Genomic DNA, 16,265 nt, shown 5'->3' with positions numbered 1-16,265 from the left:
GTGAGAGCTAGCGCTCTTTCTCCCTGTAGCCAAGACTAGGATGTGTCTGGTCATCACAGCTGTACTTAGCATCCCTCAACAGTGGAGGGTCCTTAAATCTTTTCCTACTCAGCAATCAGACCCTAACACTGTCTGCAAAATGAAAGTTTCTAAGACTGAGGCTGACTCTCAACCTAACACCCCCAGGGTTTTTTTGTTGATTCCTCAGAGTAGCCCTGGAAGTATTTGCACTTCACTCAGCTTATGCAGGCTCTTTTTTTGATCATGGCTTTCAGGTAGTCTAATAATTCTGACATTGTCTCTCCTGGATCTGTTTTCCAGGTCAATTGTTTTTCCATTGAGGTATTTAACATTTTCTTCTTTTTTTTTCTTCTTTTGATTTTATTTGATTCTTGATGTCTCATAATTAACTTCCACTTGTCCAATTCTACTTTTTAAAGAATTATTTCATCAATAAATTTTTGTACCTCCTTTTCCATTTGGCCCATTGTGCTTTTTTTCTGATTTATTAATTAATTTATTTTTCATTTTCAACATTCACTTCCACAAGATTTTGAGTTCCAAATTTTCTTCCCATCTCGTCCCTCCCTGAACCCCAAGTTGACATGCATTCTGAATACCCCTTCCCCTAATCTCCCCTCTCTTCTATCTTCCCCCCTTATTCTTATTCTCTTCCCCTTCAATTTTCCTATAGGGCAGGATAGATTTCTATACTCCATTTCCTATATATCTTACTTCGCATTTGTGTGTGAAGACAATTTTTTTAACATTAGTTTTTTAAAACTTTGGGTTCCAAATTTTCTCCCTTGCTCTATCCTCATCCACCTTCATTGAGAAGGCAAGCAACTTGATACAGGTTATACTTGTGTAGTTATACAAAACACTTCCATAGTAGTCATGTGAAAAACTAGCTATATTTCCCTTCATCCTACCCTGCCCCCATTTATTATATTCTCTCTTTTGACCCTGTACCTCCTTAGAAGTGTTTGCTTCTGTTTACCTCCTCCCCCAATCTGCCATCCCCTCTATCATCCCCCTGCTCTCTTACCCCTTCTCCCCTATTTTCCTGAAGGATAATATAGATTTCCATACCCAATTGAGTGTGTATGTTATTCTCTCCTTAAGCCAAATCTTACGGGAATAAGATTCACTCATTCCCTCTCACCTTCCCACCCTTCCCCTCCATTGTAAAAGCCTTTTCTTGTCTGTTTTATGTGAGATAATTTACTCCATTCTACCTCTCCCTTTGTCCTTCTCCCAGTATAATCCTCTCTAACCCCTTAATTTTATTCTCCAGGTATCACCCCTTCATCTTCAACTTACCCTGTGCCCTCTATCTACCCAGGTCTGCTTGCAGTGTGGAGAATGTACTGTCCAAAACTTTGGGGGTTTTGTACAGCTATTTTCAGAGATACTTCGAGGGACCTGTAAATTTTCTATCTATCTATCTATCTATCTATCCATCTATCTATCTATCTATCTATCTATCCATCTATACATACATATAAATTTTTTCCTTCCAACTACCCTAATACTGACAAAGGTCTCACGAGTTACAGATATTACCTGCATCATCATGCAGAAATGTAAACAGTTCAATCTTAATAAGTCTCTTATGATTTCTCTTTCCTGTTTACCTCTTCATGTTTCATTTGAGCCTTGTATTTGAAAGTCAAATTTTCTATTCAGCTCTGGTGTTTTCATCAAGAATGCTTGAAAGTCCTCTATTTCACTGAATGGCCAGTTTTTCCCCTGAAGGATTATACTCAGTTTTGCTGGGTAGATGATTCTTGATTGTAATGCTATCTCCTTTGCCCTCCAGAATATTATATTACAAGCCCTCCGGTCCTTTAATGTAGAAGCTGCTACATTTTGTGTTATCCAGACTGTTTCCACAATACTTGAATTGTTTCTTTCTGGCTGCTTGTAATATTTTCTCCTTTACCTGGGAACTCTGGAATTTGGCTACAATATTCCTAGGAATTTTCCTTTGGAGATTTCTTTCAGGAGGTGATTGATGGATTCTTTCCATTTCTATTTTGCCTGCTGGTTCTAGAATTTCAGGGCAGTTTTCCTTGATAATTTCTTGAAAGATGACATGAAGGTGCTTTTTTTGATCATGGCTTTCAGATAGTCCAATAATTTTTAAATGATCTCTCCTGGATCTATTTTTCAGGTCAGTTGTTTTTCCAATGAGATATTTCACATTGTTTTCTACTTTTTCATTCTTTTGATTTTGTTTTACAATGTCTTGATTTCTCATAAAGTCACTAGCTTCCAAATGATCTATTTTAATTTTAAAGGAAGTATTTTCTTCAGGAATCTTTTGGATTTCCTTTTCCATTTGTTCAATTTTACTTTTTAGGGCATTCTTCTCCTCATTTCTTTTTTGACCTCTTTTGCCATTTGGGTTAGGTTATTTTTTAAGATGTTATTTTCTTCAGTATTTTTTTTTTTTGGTCTCCTTTAGCAAGCTGTTGACTTGTTTTTCACGATTTTCTTGCATCACTTTCATTTCTTTTCCCAGTTTTTCTTCTACTTCTCTTACTTGCTTCTCAAAATCCTTTTTGAGCTCTTCCATGGCCTGGGACCAATTCATATTTTTCTTGGAGGCTTTGGATGTAGGAGCTTTGACTTTGTTGTCTTCTTCTGGTTGTATGTTTTGATCTTCTTTGTCACCAATCAAAGACTGTATGATCTGACTTTTTTTGCTAAGTTTGCTCATGATCCCAGCCAATTACTTGAGTTATAAACTCTTTGTTAAAGTAGGGATCTGCTTCCAGTGTGGAGAATGTACTGTCCCAAGCTTTGGGGGTTTTGTGCAGCTTTTTTCAGAGATACTTCTACAGACCTGTAAATTTTCAGTTCTTCCAAGGTGGTATGATAAGGGGCTAGGTGTTTATTCCTTTCCCGGCCTTTCTCTGGTCTATGAGTGACCACAAGCACTCTTTTCTGCCTTGGAACTGTGAGGAGGATTTCCTCTCCACCACTACTACAAGCTCCACCATTACTACAAGCTCCACCATGCCAGCACTCCTCCTCGCCCCAGGACCACCACACAGAACTGTGACCCAGATCCAGGCATGGGAAAAGCAAGAGATTCCTGCCTCAGCACAAGCAAAGAGATCCCTGCAATCCAACTCTTGATTCCCCCTTAGTCTGTGGGCCTGGAACTTCTGGAAGCAGCCACCATCCTGGGGCCATGCTTGGACACTGGAGCTTGGACAGAGCTTCTCTCTCACTTCAGTCACAGACTTTTCCAACTGACCTTCTAAGTTGTCTTTGGCATTCATGGGTTAAGAGGTTTGGAAACCACCACAGATGCCATCATTCAGTTCTCTGAGGGCTGCTCCAGGTTTGCTGAGGTCTGTTTTGCCTGCGCACATACTTTGAGCTGCATTCCTCTCCCCACCTGGTGTGATATACCTTTCTAATCAACCATCCAGGTTATATTGGACTGGAAATTTTTTTTGCCTCTGTTTTTTTGTGGGTTCTGCTGCTATAGAATTTGTTTAGAACCATTTTTTACAGGTATTTGGAGGGGTTTGTTAGAGAGCTCAAGCAAGTCACTGCTTTCACTCCACCATCTTGGCTCCTCCCCTCCCCATTGTGCTTTTTAAGGAGTTCTTTTCTCAAGTGGATTTTTGTACCTCTTTTTCCATTTCTCCAATTCTGCTTTTGAAGGAGTTGTTTTCTTTTTCTAGGTTGCTGGTTTTTTTCATTATTCTCTTTCATCACTCTCATTTCTTTTCCCAATTTTTTTCCACCTCCCTTACTTGATTTTTCAAATCCTTTTTGAGCTCTTCCAAGAGGACTTTTTGGGCTTGAGACCAATTCATATTCCCTTTGAAGCTTCATATGTAGGTGCTTTTTAAATTTTTTTAAATTAATTTATTTTGAATTATCAACAATCACTTCCATAAGCTTTTGAGTTTTAAATTTTCCCTCCCCACCTCCCTCCCCTAGACAGAACACAATCTGATATAGGCTATACATATATATTCCTATTAAACATATTTTCACATTAGTGATATTGTAGGTAAGAATTAGAAGCAATAGAAGGAACCACCAGAAAGAGGAAACAAAATACAACAGAAGAAAAAAAAAAGCAAATAGTATGCTTCTATCTGCATTCAAGCTCCATAGTTCTTTCTTTGGATGTGAATAGCATTTTTCATCATGAGGCTTTCGGAGATGTCTTAGATCCTTATATTGCTGAGAAGGGTTAAGTCTATCAATATTAGTTATCGCACAACATGACTGTTACTGTGTACAATGTTCTCCTGATCCTGCTCATTTCATTCAGCATCAGACCATACAAGTCTTTCCAGGTTTTTCTGAAGTCAGCCTGTTCATCATTTCTTAAAGCACAATAGTATTCCATTACATTCACATATCACAACTTATTCGGCCATTCCCCAAATGATGGGCATCCTCTCAGTTTCCAAGTCTTTGCCACCACAAAAAGAGCTGCTATAAATACTTTTGTACGTGTAGGTCCTTTTCTCATTTGTATGATCTCTTTAGGATATAGCCCTAGAAGTATTGCTGGGTCAAAGGGTATGCACAGTTTTATAGCTTTTTGGGCATAGTTCCAAATTACTCAAACATTAGACAGCATAGGAATAAATGGAGTCTTCCTTAAAATAATAAATAGCATCTATCTAAAACCTTCAGCAAGCATCATATGTAATGGGGACAAGCTAGAAGCATTTCCAATAAGACTGGGGGTGAAATAAGGATGTCCATTATCACTTCTGTTGTTCAATATCATATTGGAAATGTTAGCTCTAGCAATTAGAGAAGAAACAAAGCTATCACTCTTTGCAGATGATATGATGATATACTTAGAGAATCCTGGAGAATCAATTAAAAAACTACTTGAAATAATAAACAACTTTAGCAAAGTTGGAGACAATAGAATGAATCCACATAAATCATCGGCATTTCCATATATTACCAACAAAACCCAACAGCAAGAGATAGAAAGAGAAATTCTATTTAAAATTATTGTAGACAGTGTAAAATATTTAGGAGTCAACCTTCTGAAACAAACCCTGGAACTAAATGAACACAGTTACAAAACACTTTTCACACAAATAAAGTCACCTCTAAATAATATGAAAAACATCAGTTGCTCATGGGTAGGCCAAGCTAATATAATAAAAATGACAATTCTACCTAAGCTAATTTACTTATTCAATGCCATACCAATCAAACTACTAAAAAACTATTTTATAGAGTTAGAAAAAACAATAACAAGATTCATTTGAAAGAACAAAAGATCCAGAATATCAAGGGAACTAATGAAAAGAAATGCAGGGGAAGGTGGCCTAGCCATTCCATATCTTAAATTGTATTATAAAGCAGCAGTCATCAGAACTGCTTGGCACTGGCTAAGAAACAGAGTGTTGAATCAGTGGAATAGGTTAAGTATGCAAGACACAGTAGTCAATGACTATAGTAATCTGTTATTTGATAAACCCAAAGACTCCAGCTTCTGGGATAAGAACTCACTCTTTGACAAAAACTTCTGGGAAAACTGGAAAATAGTATGGCAGAAACTAGGCATAGATCAAAATCTCACACCATATACCAAAATAAAGTCGAATGGGTTCATGATTTAGATATAAAGGCTGATACAATAAGCAAACTGAGAGAGCAAGGAATAGTTTACCTATCAGATTTATGGAGAACAAAAGAATTTGTCACCAAACAGGAGATAGAGAACATTATGAAAAGTAAAATGGATAACTTTGATTACATTAAATTGAAAAGTTTTTGCACAAACAAAGCCAATGCAAGCAAGATAAGAAGTAAAGTAGAAAATTGGGAAAGAATTTTTACAACCAGTTTCTCTGATAAGGGCCTCATTTTTAAGATATGTAGAGAATTAAGTCAAATTTATAAGAATACAAACCATTCCTTAATTAATAAATAGTCAAAGGATATGAATAGGCAGTTGTCAGATGAAGAAATTAAAGCCATCTATAATATGGAAAAATGCTCTAAATCACTGTTGATTAGAGAAATGCAAATCAAAACAACTCTGAGGTACTACATCACACCTATCAGATTGGCCAACATGACAAAATAGGAAAATGATCAATGTTGGAGAAGATGTGATAAAATTGGAACACTAATGCATTGTTGGTTGAATTGCGAAATGATCCAACCATTTTGGAGAGTATGTAGGTGTTTTGGCATTATTGTCCTCTTCTGAGTTTGTGTTTTGTAAAATTGTATTCCCTGTTGCTGTATTTGCTCTCTGTGGTCAGAGATCTTCTTTGTTTTAGCTTATTTTCTAGCCTATTTTGTGACTTTTAAAGTTGAGCTCTGCTCTTGGGATATGGGAGGCACTGTCCCAAGTTTTTGCACTGGGGGCCAGGGGCCTGTACATGGGCTTTTTTTTTTTTTATTTCCATGGTCCAACAATGTGTTCTATAGGCTTTGCTTAAATATCTGCAATATTAGGTAATGTTTTATACCTAAAAAAATTGAATTTTTGGTAAGTACATGACATGGCAGAATCATATAAGCTGGTAGAGATCTGAATGAGGGATCCAAGACTTCTTTTGTTCATACTCTACTTTAATGAGAGTATTTTTTGTTGTTGTTGTTATTTTTGAAGTTGTAATGAGGTGCCACTTACTGAAGTGCTATTGTTAGTCATTTTTCAGTTGTGTCTGATTATTCATGATCCTATTTGGGGTTTTCTTGGCAAAGATACTGGAGAGATTTGCCATTTCCTTTTCCAGCTCATTTTACAGTTGAGGAAACTGAGGTAACAGTATTAAATGACTTACCCAGAGTCATATAGCTAGTAAGTGAGTGAGGCTAGATTTGAACTCAAATGTTTCTAATTTAAGGCCTGACAGTCTCTGCTATGCAGAGTGATTAGTTTTTAAGCTAAGAGTTAAAACTAAACTAAGACTATTGTGACACTCTGTATAGCATTTCAGAATATATGTAAAACCTTAAAAGTACATAAAGACTTTTGCATTTTTCTTTTTTTTAAATTTGATTAACTAATTTATTTTTAGTTTTCAACATTCACTTCCACAAGATTTTGAGTTCCAAATTTTCTCCCCATCTCTTCTCTCCCCCCACCTCAAGATGGCATTCATTCTGAATACTCCTTCCCCCTGTCTGCCATTCCCTCTGCAATCCCCCCGTCCTATACCCTTTCCCCCTACTTTCCTGTAAGGTAAGATAGATTTTCATACCCAACTGAGTGTATATGTTATTCCCTCCTTAAGCCAAATCTAATGAGAGTAAGATTAACTCATTCCCTCTCACCTCCTCTGTTTCCCCCTCCACTGTAAAAATTTTTTCTTGTCTGTTTTATGTGGTAATTTACATAAATTTCTATAAATGTCAGATAATTTATCTCATTCTGCCACTCCCTTTCTTCTCCCAGTATAATCCTCTCTCACCACTTAATTTTATATTTTAGATATCATCCCTTCATATTTAACTCACCCTGTGCCCTCTGTCTATGTATATACCCTAATACTGAAAAAGGTCTCATGTGTTACAAATATCATCTTCCCATGTAGGAATGTAAACAGTTCAACTTTAATAAGTCCCTTATGATTTCTCTTTCCTGTTTATCTCTTCATGTTTCATTTGAGTCTTGTATTTGAAAGTCAAATTTTCTATTCAGCTCTGGTGTTTTCATCAAGAATGCTTGAAAGTCCTCTATTTCACTGAATGACCATTTTTTCCCCTGAAGGATTATACTCAGTTTTGCTGGGTAGGTGATTCTTGGTTGTAATCCTAGTTCCTTTGAGCTCCAGAATATCATATTCCAAGCCCAGGTCCCTCAAAGTAGAAGCTGCTCAATCTTGTGTTATCCTGATTGTGTTTCCACAATACCTGAATTGTTTCTTTCTGGCTGCTTGCAATATGTTCTCCTTGACCTGGGAACTCTGGAATTTGGCTATAATATTCCTGAGAGTTTTCCTTTTGGGATCTTTTTCAGCAGGTGATAAGTGGATTCTTTTAATTTCTATTTTGCCCTCTGGTTCTAGAATATCAGGGCAGTTTTCCTTGATCATTTCTTGAAAGATAACATGTAGTTTCTTTTTTTGATCATGACTTTCAGATAGTCCAATAATTTTTAAATTCTCTCTCCTGATCTATTTTCCAGGTCAGTTGTTTCTCCAATGAGATATTTCACATTATCTTCTATTTTTTCATTCTTTTGGTTTTGTTTTATAATTTCTTGTTATCTCATAGAGTTATTAGCTTCCATTTACTCCATTCTAATTTTTCCAGTGAGCTTTTGGATCTCTTTTTTTATTTAGCCAATTCTGCTTTTGAAGGCATTCTTCTCCTCATTGGCTTTTTGGACCTCTTTTACCAATTGCGTTAGTACATTTTTAAGGTGTTATTTTTTTTGCATTTCCCTTAGCAAGCTGTTGACTCATTTTTCATGGTTTTCTTGCATCACTCTCATCACTTCCAATTGTTTCTCTACTTCTCTTTCTTGATTTTCAAAATCCTTTTTGAGTTCTTCCATGGCCTGAGACCAATTCATATTTTTTGGGGGGCTTTGGATGTAGGAGCTTGACTTTGTTGTCTTCTTCTGATTGTATGTTTTGATCTTCTTTGTCACCAAGGTAAGATTCTATAGTCTGAGTTGTTTGTTTTTTTGTTTGTTTTGCACTGTTTGCTCATGTTCCCAGCCAGTTACTTGACTTTTAAGCTCTCTCTGCTTCCATTGTGGAGAATGTACTGTCCCAAGTTTCAGGAGTTTTATGCAGCTGTTTTCAGAGATACTTCTAGGGACCTATATATTTTCAGTTCTTCCAAGGTGGTATGATCAAAGGTGAGGAGTTTACTCCTTTCCTGGCCTGTGCTCTGGTGTATGAGTGACCACAAGTGATCTTTTCTACTTTGGAACTATAAGGAGGATTTCCTCTCCACCACCACCACAAGCTCCATCACACTAGCACTCCTCCTTGCCCCAGGACTGCCATCCAGGACTACAACCCAGATCCAACCATGGGCAAAGCAAGAAAATCCTGCCTCAGTGAGAGCAAAGAGATCGCTGCAATCCTCCTCTGATCAGACACTGGATCCCCCCCACTGTCTATGTGCTGAGAGCTCTACAAGCCGCCCCCACCCAGGGACTACTCTAGGGTTGGGGCTGGACCACGTTCCTTTCTCATAGAGGTCAGACAGACCTTTCTTACTGACCTTCTAATTTGTCTTTGGTGTTTGTGGGTTGAGAAGTATGGAAACTGCTACAGCTACTAGTGATTCAGTCTCCTGAGGCCTGTTCCAGGTTCGGTGAGGCCTGGCCTTTGCCTACGTGGCCCATGCTGAACTGTGCTCCTTTCCCAGCCTGGCACAAGAGACCTTTCTTATCAACCATCTAGGTTGTCTTGGGCTGGAAATTTGTTTCACTCTGTCTTTTTTTGGGTTTGCTGCTCTAGAATTTGTTTAGACCTATTTTTAACAGGTATTTGGAGGAGTTTGGGGGAGATTTCAAGTAAGTCACTGCTTTTACTCTACCATCTTGTAGACTGGCTTTCTGCCTAGAGACCTGTAGAGCTAAAGGCTTGCCCACTGTGCTGGAATGGCCTGGCCTATTCATACCTTGTGCTGAGGGTTCCATAGCTGGTATTTTGCCTTCTGTACTAGAGCTGGAGGTGTCACAGCTGTCCTGTTGTGACGCTGGCCTGCTGAGTGAGGACCACAGGGCTTATCTGTGCTGTGAAAGAGCTTGCCTGGACACTGCCTGCACTGGGCTGCACTCTCCCTTTTCCCAAGTGAGGCAGACATTTCCTGAAGTTCTTCTAAGTTATCTTGGGCTGGAAAATTGTTTCACTCTGTCTTTTTGTGGGTTCTGTCATTCCAGAATTCGGTTAAAGGCTTGATTTAGTGTTGTTTCAAGAGAAATTGGGGAGAGCTCAGGCAACTTCCTGGCTTTTCTCTGCCATCTTGGCTCCACCTACCTATAGAACTGTTTTTAAGGAAAGTACTTTTTAAACTACCTAGCCTTCTGTAAATGTGAGCTAAGACAATAGTATTGATGATGATGATCATACTTCCTATTGAGGCATTAGCTATACATAAGGAATCAAAAAACACAAATAGATCTTGATATTTCAAATAAAATGAATACTTTCCCCACTAAATTATAAAAAGTTTTCCCATTAATTATCATTGAACAATCTTCATAAAATATGTAAAACAGACTCTTACAAAAGAAATTAATAAGGAAGTGATTTTAGAGTGTAACATCTGATTAAACAAAAATTCTTTATCTTTAAAAATCTAAAGATAATTGAATGAAGTTAACATCATATAAAATAGAATCTTAAATACAAACTTGCTTAAAATATGAGATATTAATTATTTTGTTTTATCTTCTATTTGGCCAAACAGATGGTAATGGTTTTTACACAGTTTTGTTTTGTTGTCTTTTTATTTTTCCTTGAAAACGACAAAGCTCCTTTTCCCACTTTGTCACAGCTGGTTACCAATCAATCTCAATTCACGGTACAGTGATGAAAGCACATGTTGTCCGGGGGCCAAATCTGATTGGGTTGCATTTTTCAGCAGTGTTTCATATCAGAATAATATGTGTCTGTATGGCAGGGATTGTCAGCACACGATTGTACAACTGTCATTAATCAAAACTGGCAACAATGAATGCATTCATAGAAACCAGACTGCCAAATTTCACAATCAAAATCACCCAATTTTTATTAAAATTTCCTCACTAGAAATGTTTTTTCATCTGTTCTATCTTATTTTGTTGTTGTTAATTAAATGCAGACTCTACCCATTGCATTTAGACTATGAGTAATATTATATCCCACTTGAATGTTTTATCTAAATGTGCTCCAGTTTTTAAATGTATTTCTCAACTCAATAAAGGAGACTGAAAAGCAATTTAGGGTGAAATGTTATGTGTCCTAGACTCCTTAACAAACAAACACAATTAACAGCTTTAGAAACCAACAAATGTATGTAATGTTTATGCACAAGTGTAATTATAAATATATGCAACATCATTAGCAACATGTTGTATTTACCTTTGCCTATTATTGAGAGATAAACAATAGTAGTCATATAATTAATATATACTTAAGAGATTGAACACATAAATTTCTTGGTGATGTGATGTTAAGTAAATCATTCTTAGAATGAGAGAGAGAGAGAGAGAGAGAATGAGAATTGAGGGATGTACTATTGCCAGTTCATACTGGTTTGAGAAAAGTGATTGTTAAATTTTCAGCATATACATATATTTCTATACACCTTAGAAACTGGGAAATACTACAAACAGGACTTTTTTTTTGTTGTTGATTGTCTAGACTTAAGAAATAGATAAATGTTAAAAATGCAGCTTAAACTAAAATATGTCTTACATTGTTTTTTTTTCCACAGAGCTGGGTTTTAATATTTACCAGCAGTCATACATACATACATATAATATTTATATATTACATTATATTTGAATATATTATAATAAGTAATATTAATAGTTTTAAGTGGCATTAATATATTTGGAACATCTTGTATTATTTATATACACTACTCACCCTTGTGTATGAACATATTGTCTCCCACATTGGATTGTGAAGCTTATTAAAAGCAGAGACTGTTTGCAATTTTTTCTTTGTATTCTGAGTGCTTAGTGCAGTATTTGGCATATGGCCATACTTACTAAATGCTTGTTGGTTTATTAATTAATTGATAATGTCCTAATATGGCATGAATATGCTAAAATGAATTATATTGCTTTAAAAGTTTTTTGACTACTTCATGATGCAGTGAAAATCTCATGACAATTACTGAGTAGTGTCATTCGACTTTACATTATTAATCATACAAATATATGTACTAGATACAATCCCATTATACTATCCAAATGAGAAACTTTTGTTTCCTCAAATCACATAGAATTATTATTCTGATTTAGATTCGACATCAAAGATGATTACACATTGAGGATTAAAAAGGCCATGAGTTCAGATGAGGGCTCCTATACGTGTGTTGCTGAGAATCGGGTTGGAAGAGTGGAAGCATCTGCTACTCTCACTGTTAGAGGTAAGTGACTTAGCATTTCAAAAACAACTTTAATCAGGAGACTAATGTGTAACTAATTTGGTAAGTATGCATATTATGTAACTTTCAGATTATGCTGTATACATTTTCTTCCTTATTTAAGACTTTTTACTCATCTGTTTTATGATTAGATTTAATTGTACATATTCTAATATGTTATTTTTCATTAATTGAAATTAACTGAAATAACTATTCTCAGGTTTAATTTCTTATTCAAAAGAACATTCTTTCAAACATTTTAAAGACATTTATTCATATTTAATGTGTAAGCTTATTTTATTTAAAAGGAGAATGTCAAAAGTAAATATGATATTCCGTTAACTAGTGCTACCAATATTTAAACTAATTGCCATTATTCCTTCTATTTCAGCACTTACTATTAAGTTATTTTTTGCCATGGATCAATAGTTATAAAATTTTTTGTTTTCATAATTAATTGGTCTCTTGTATAATTTTTGAATATCATAAAATTTTAAAAGATGAAATAGAGTATCTTATGATGACTTTCACTTTTCAAAAGTCATGAATTATCCCTGTTATACAATATATTTATCAAGTCAGTGAAAATACTTATGAAGGAGAGAAAACATTATCGTAAGTGCTTGACCTTAGAGTGAACTAGAATCAATTAACTGTCCCCTAGGTATAACCATTTGACCCATATAAGAAAAATTAAATATTCCAGGGTACCAAATGAGTGTCGTTTAGGCAGTTACAATAGACACAATTACTTTCGCATAACTTCACACAGAATTGCAAATATATTTTTATCTCTCAATCACTCCTTGAAGTTTACTAATTGATGCCTTCTCCATTCATGTTATTTGTGTTTAGGTAAAGGGGCCATCTAAAAGGTAGTGGATATGACTTCATTCTTCTAGCTTAAGTTGTACTTCTTCCCTAGCCACTGAATCCCAATCACATACCTGTGACCACTTTTTTCTTCCTTGTGCATATTTGTATGCTCAAAGCCCTCAAGAAAGATGAAGAGAATACGGAGGTTACATTTTTTTTTTTCTGTATACAAGGTACATAGTGGTAGTTCCAGTACTAGCACTCTGGGCTATTTAAAGAGCTGAATGCTGCCATTTCTATCTTTTTCTCTGGAACAGATAAGACTTTCTCTTCCTCTTGGAGGCTGAGACACACCCCCTTTTTAAATATGTTAAACAATGTCATGCCATATTAATCAGTACTCTTATTTTCATTCATTCAACTATTTTTCTCACCCTGTTGAAATCCAAATGTGGTAGTTGATCTAGAAAAAAAAAAGAATAAACTATTTTCCTACTTTTTTTTTTAGTGAATATATTTATGAAAAGCAACTGAGAATGTACATCCTTCTGGACAGGTGCTTTTTTTTTGCCATGCAAATGGCATGGATATCAGAATTTTTGATCTAGGAAATACTTTTTAGAGACCATATAGTCGAAATTTCTCCCTTTAGAAGCAAGGAAATTAAGATCCTAGAAGTAAGTGATTTTCATACATGACTAGTTAGTGACAGATAAAAGACTAGAATTTAGGCTTTCTGAATTCTATTTCTACATCTAAAAATATACCTCACTCCCCTTTTTTCTTTAAAATGTCTAGTCAGTGTTTATTGCTTAGGTTATCTGAAGATTCTTTTCTTTTTCTTATCAGTCATAAAAGTCTTTGTTCAAAAGCTTGACAAAACAATGTGGATGTCCTAATTGTACACAAAGTAAATTTTCCTTCTTTAAATTATTGGAAAATAGAAAGATAACTAGCTTCTCACTTGGAAAATGTTTGCCAATGAAATAAATGGTAAGAAAATATGAAGTGTTTATTTCTTTAAATAATCATTTAATATATAAAATGTTTGTGACGGAACTCTGGAGTCTACTTGCCATAGCATCTAATCACTTTTTATTTTCTATTGGAAAATTTTGGAATTAGTACTACGTTTTACAGAACTCTTTTTTTTATTTGTGTTAGCTAAATTTTACCCTATACCATTAAACTACTAAAAACAAAGAGAGATTTTATCTCTAAGGATGAAAAAAAACTTTTTATTTTAGTGCTACCTATTCTTATTAAATTACCTCTCCAAATATTCTTGTCCCATCACTGTGTTGTGAAGTTTAATATGAATGGAATGCTCATTTTTTCCTAAGAATTCATCTATGTCTAAAAGCTCCAAAATAAGAGTAAGACAAAAATTTCCACAAATCTGTACTTACCAATGTCTCTAACTACATAAATAAAGTATATATTGTTTTAACTTTAAATCCCAAGATATTTCAGATTAGTAGAATGTTTTGATTTTTTCCAGTGTAACATTGAGAAAGGTTAGCAAAGAAAAAATGTCATTATCTTTGTTTCCCTTTTTATACACACAGTAGCATACTTGGTCTCTATAGGTTACAAGGATCAATTGACTAAAGAGGCCAACTTCCATTTTCATATGTTTAATTCAGGGACACAGTGCAATTTAATTTGCTGAATTTTTAAAAAGGCAACCTGCTAGCGTTCTCTGCAAAACAATGTTATGCAGCAAAGATAAATGTTTTTTCAGATAATCCATCTGCTAAAATATTATGATGAGGTTCATATTAAACAACATGAGAAAAGGTAGTTTTATGTCCAAAAGGTAAGAATACCATTATTTTTAAATGTGATTTTTAAAATGAACATAAGCATGAACACTTAACTAAAAATAGTTATGCTTTTTTTTTCCTTTGCCAATTGGAGCCTTGTACTGTGCAACATTAACTTTAGTCATAGATCTCCTAACATTAACATTAGTATGAAATTGTGGTTTTCCCAGTATGGTTGTTTCTCTTTGACTTTAAAACAAGTAATTAAATAATCCAATCAAACTGGTTATTTGGTAGTGTATATATACACAATTTGGCTAAATTCCTCACCGATTTTGTTGGATCATTGGATCATAGATCAAGACTTAGAAGGGACACCAGTCATCATCTAGTCCAACCTTCTCATTTTGACATTGAAGAAACTGAGGCCAAGAGGAGTTAGGTCACTTGTGCAAGGTCACAAGGGTAGTAAGTATCAGAAGTTGGAGTCAAATGCATATCCTCTGATTCCAGAGCCATTGTGCTTTCCATTGGCTCATTCCAGTATGTAGATTGATTTCTCTTAGAATTAGTTTATCATCTTAATAAACATCAGAATCATGCTTGTGCTTTGAGATCTTGTCTAAATTCAAGTGAAAAAGAACTAATTTTATCTTTTCAATTGTTATTTTTTGCCTTCAAAGGGATATTGTAGTGCAGAGCATACAAGTGCTTATAAAACACTGGAGAACCAAAAATGTTTGAAATTCAGAGTGAAATGAAAATGAAAAGAGCATGGAAATAAATGGATCAAAACTGACATGAACTGACATTCATCATATACATTGGCAAAAAGATGGAGGAATCCCATTGCTAAATCTCATAACCCCATACCAGCTATTTATATCACAATAGTAGTTATTTTCATTTGTGTTTAGGAGAAGTGAAAAGATAAATAAAAGGACATTGGGTGAGAGCTATCTTTTCTCCTCAATGTTTTCCCTTCTGTTAAAATCAATCACCCACCATAGTCCATGAGTGTATTTATAACAGTGTTTCAAAACACCTTTCGAAATACAGAATTTATAGTCTGCTACTGGAATTGGCTTTAGTTATCCACACTGAAGAGATAGGGAAGACTATCATGTGATTTGGAAATCCATACCATGTATAGCAAATGCTATCAAATAAAATATTATAAATCTATATACATGCCTAATATAAAAAAAGAAAATCCAAACAGAAGTAAAACTCTTCCCAAATTTTACTATAGCAATATCAATACTATAAATAGATAATTCATTTTGGTGACATGTTGAGGTAGATTCAGCTTCTGCATGGTACCATTAATAGTATGCTAGTTTTTTTCACATTTTAAAAAATGTATATATACTTTGAAAGTATAAATGTTTCTAGGTACATCTATTTTCTCTTCAAAAGAGAAAAATAATGCCAGTACATATTTGGAATGTTTGTACAGAATTATAACTGATGATTCATTGACCAGTCATTTAAATTTTATTTAAATTTTCTAAAACTTCTTGAGATTGAGATTCTCTTAACATCCTTGTATTTTCATAATAGCAACAGTATCCTAGTAAATAGCATTCTCAAGCAAAAAGTTTATTGCATAATCAT

At 34.9% G+C, this 16,265-nt stretch overlaps 1 protein-coding gene across 2 annotated transcripts in view; it reads left to right on the top strand.

Moving 5' to 3' along the window:
* ROBO2 (roundabout guidance receptor 2) overlaps positions 1-16,265 on the top strand; it is a 633,674-nt gene that overhangs the window by 453,519 nt on the left and 163,890 nt on the right. For both annotated transcript variants that reach the window (XM_027874186.1, XM_027874188.1), the window contains exon 5: positions 11,942-12,069. In XM_027874186.1, coding sequence (XP_027729987.1) covers positions 11,942-12,069 — 128 coding nt within the window. The remainder of the gene's footprint in view (positions 1-11,941; positions 12,070-16,265) is intronic.

The sequence above is a fragment of the Vombatus ursinus genome, unplaced genomic scaffold (assembly GCF_900497805.2).
Source record: "Vombatus ursinus unplaced genomic scaffold, bare-nosed wombat genome assembly UNPS02014805.1, whole genome shotgun sequence".
NCBI classification, from domain to species: Eukaryota; Metazoa; Chordata; class Mammalia; order Diprotodontia; family Vombatidae; genus Vombatus; species Vombatus ursinus.
This window is presented reverse-complemented; position numbering and strand designations above follow the sequence as displayed.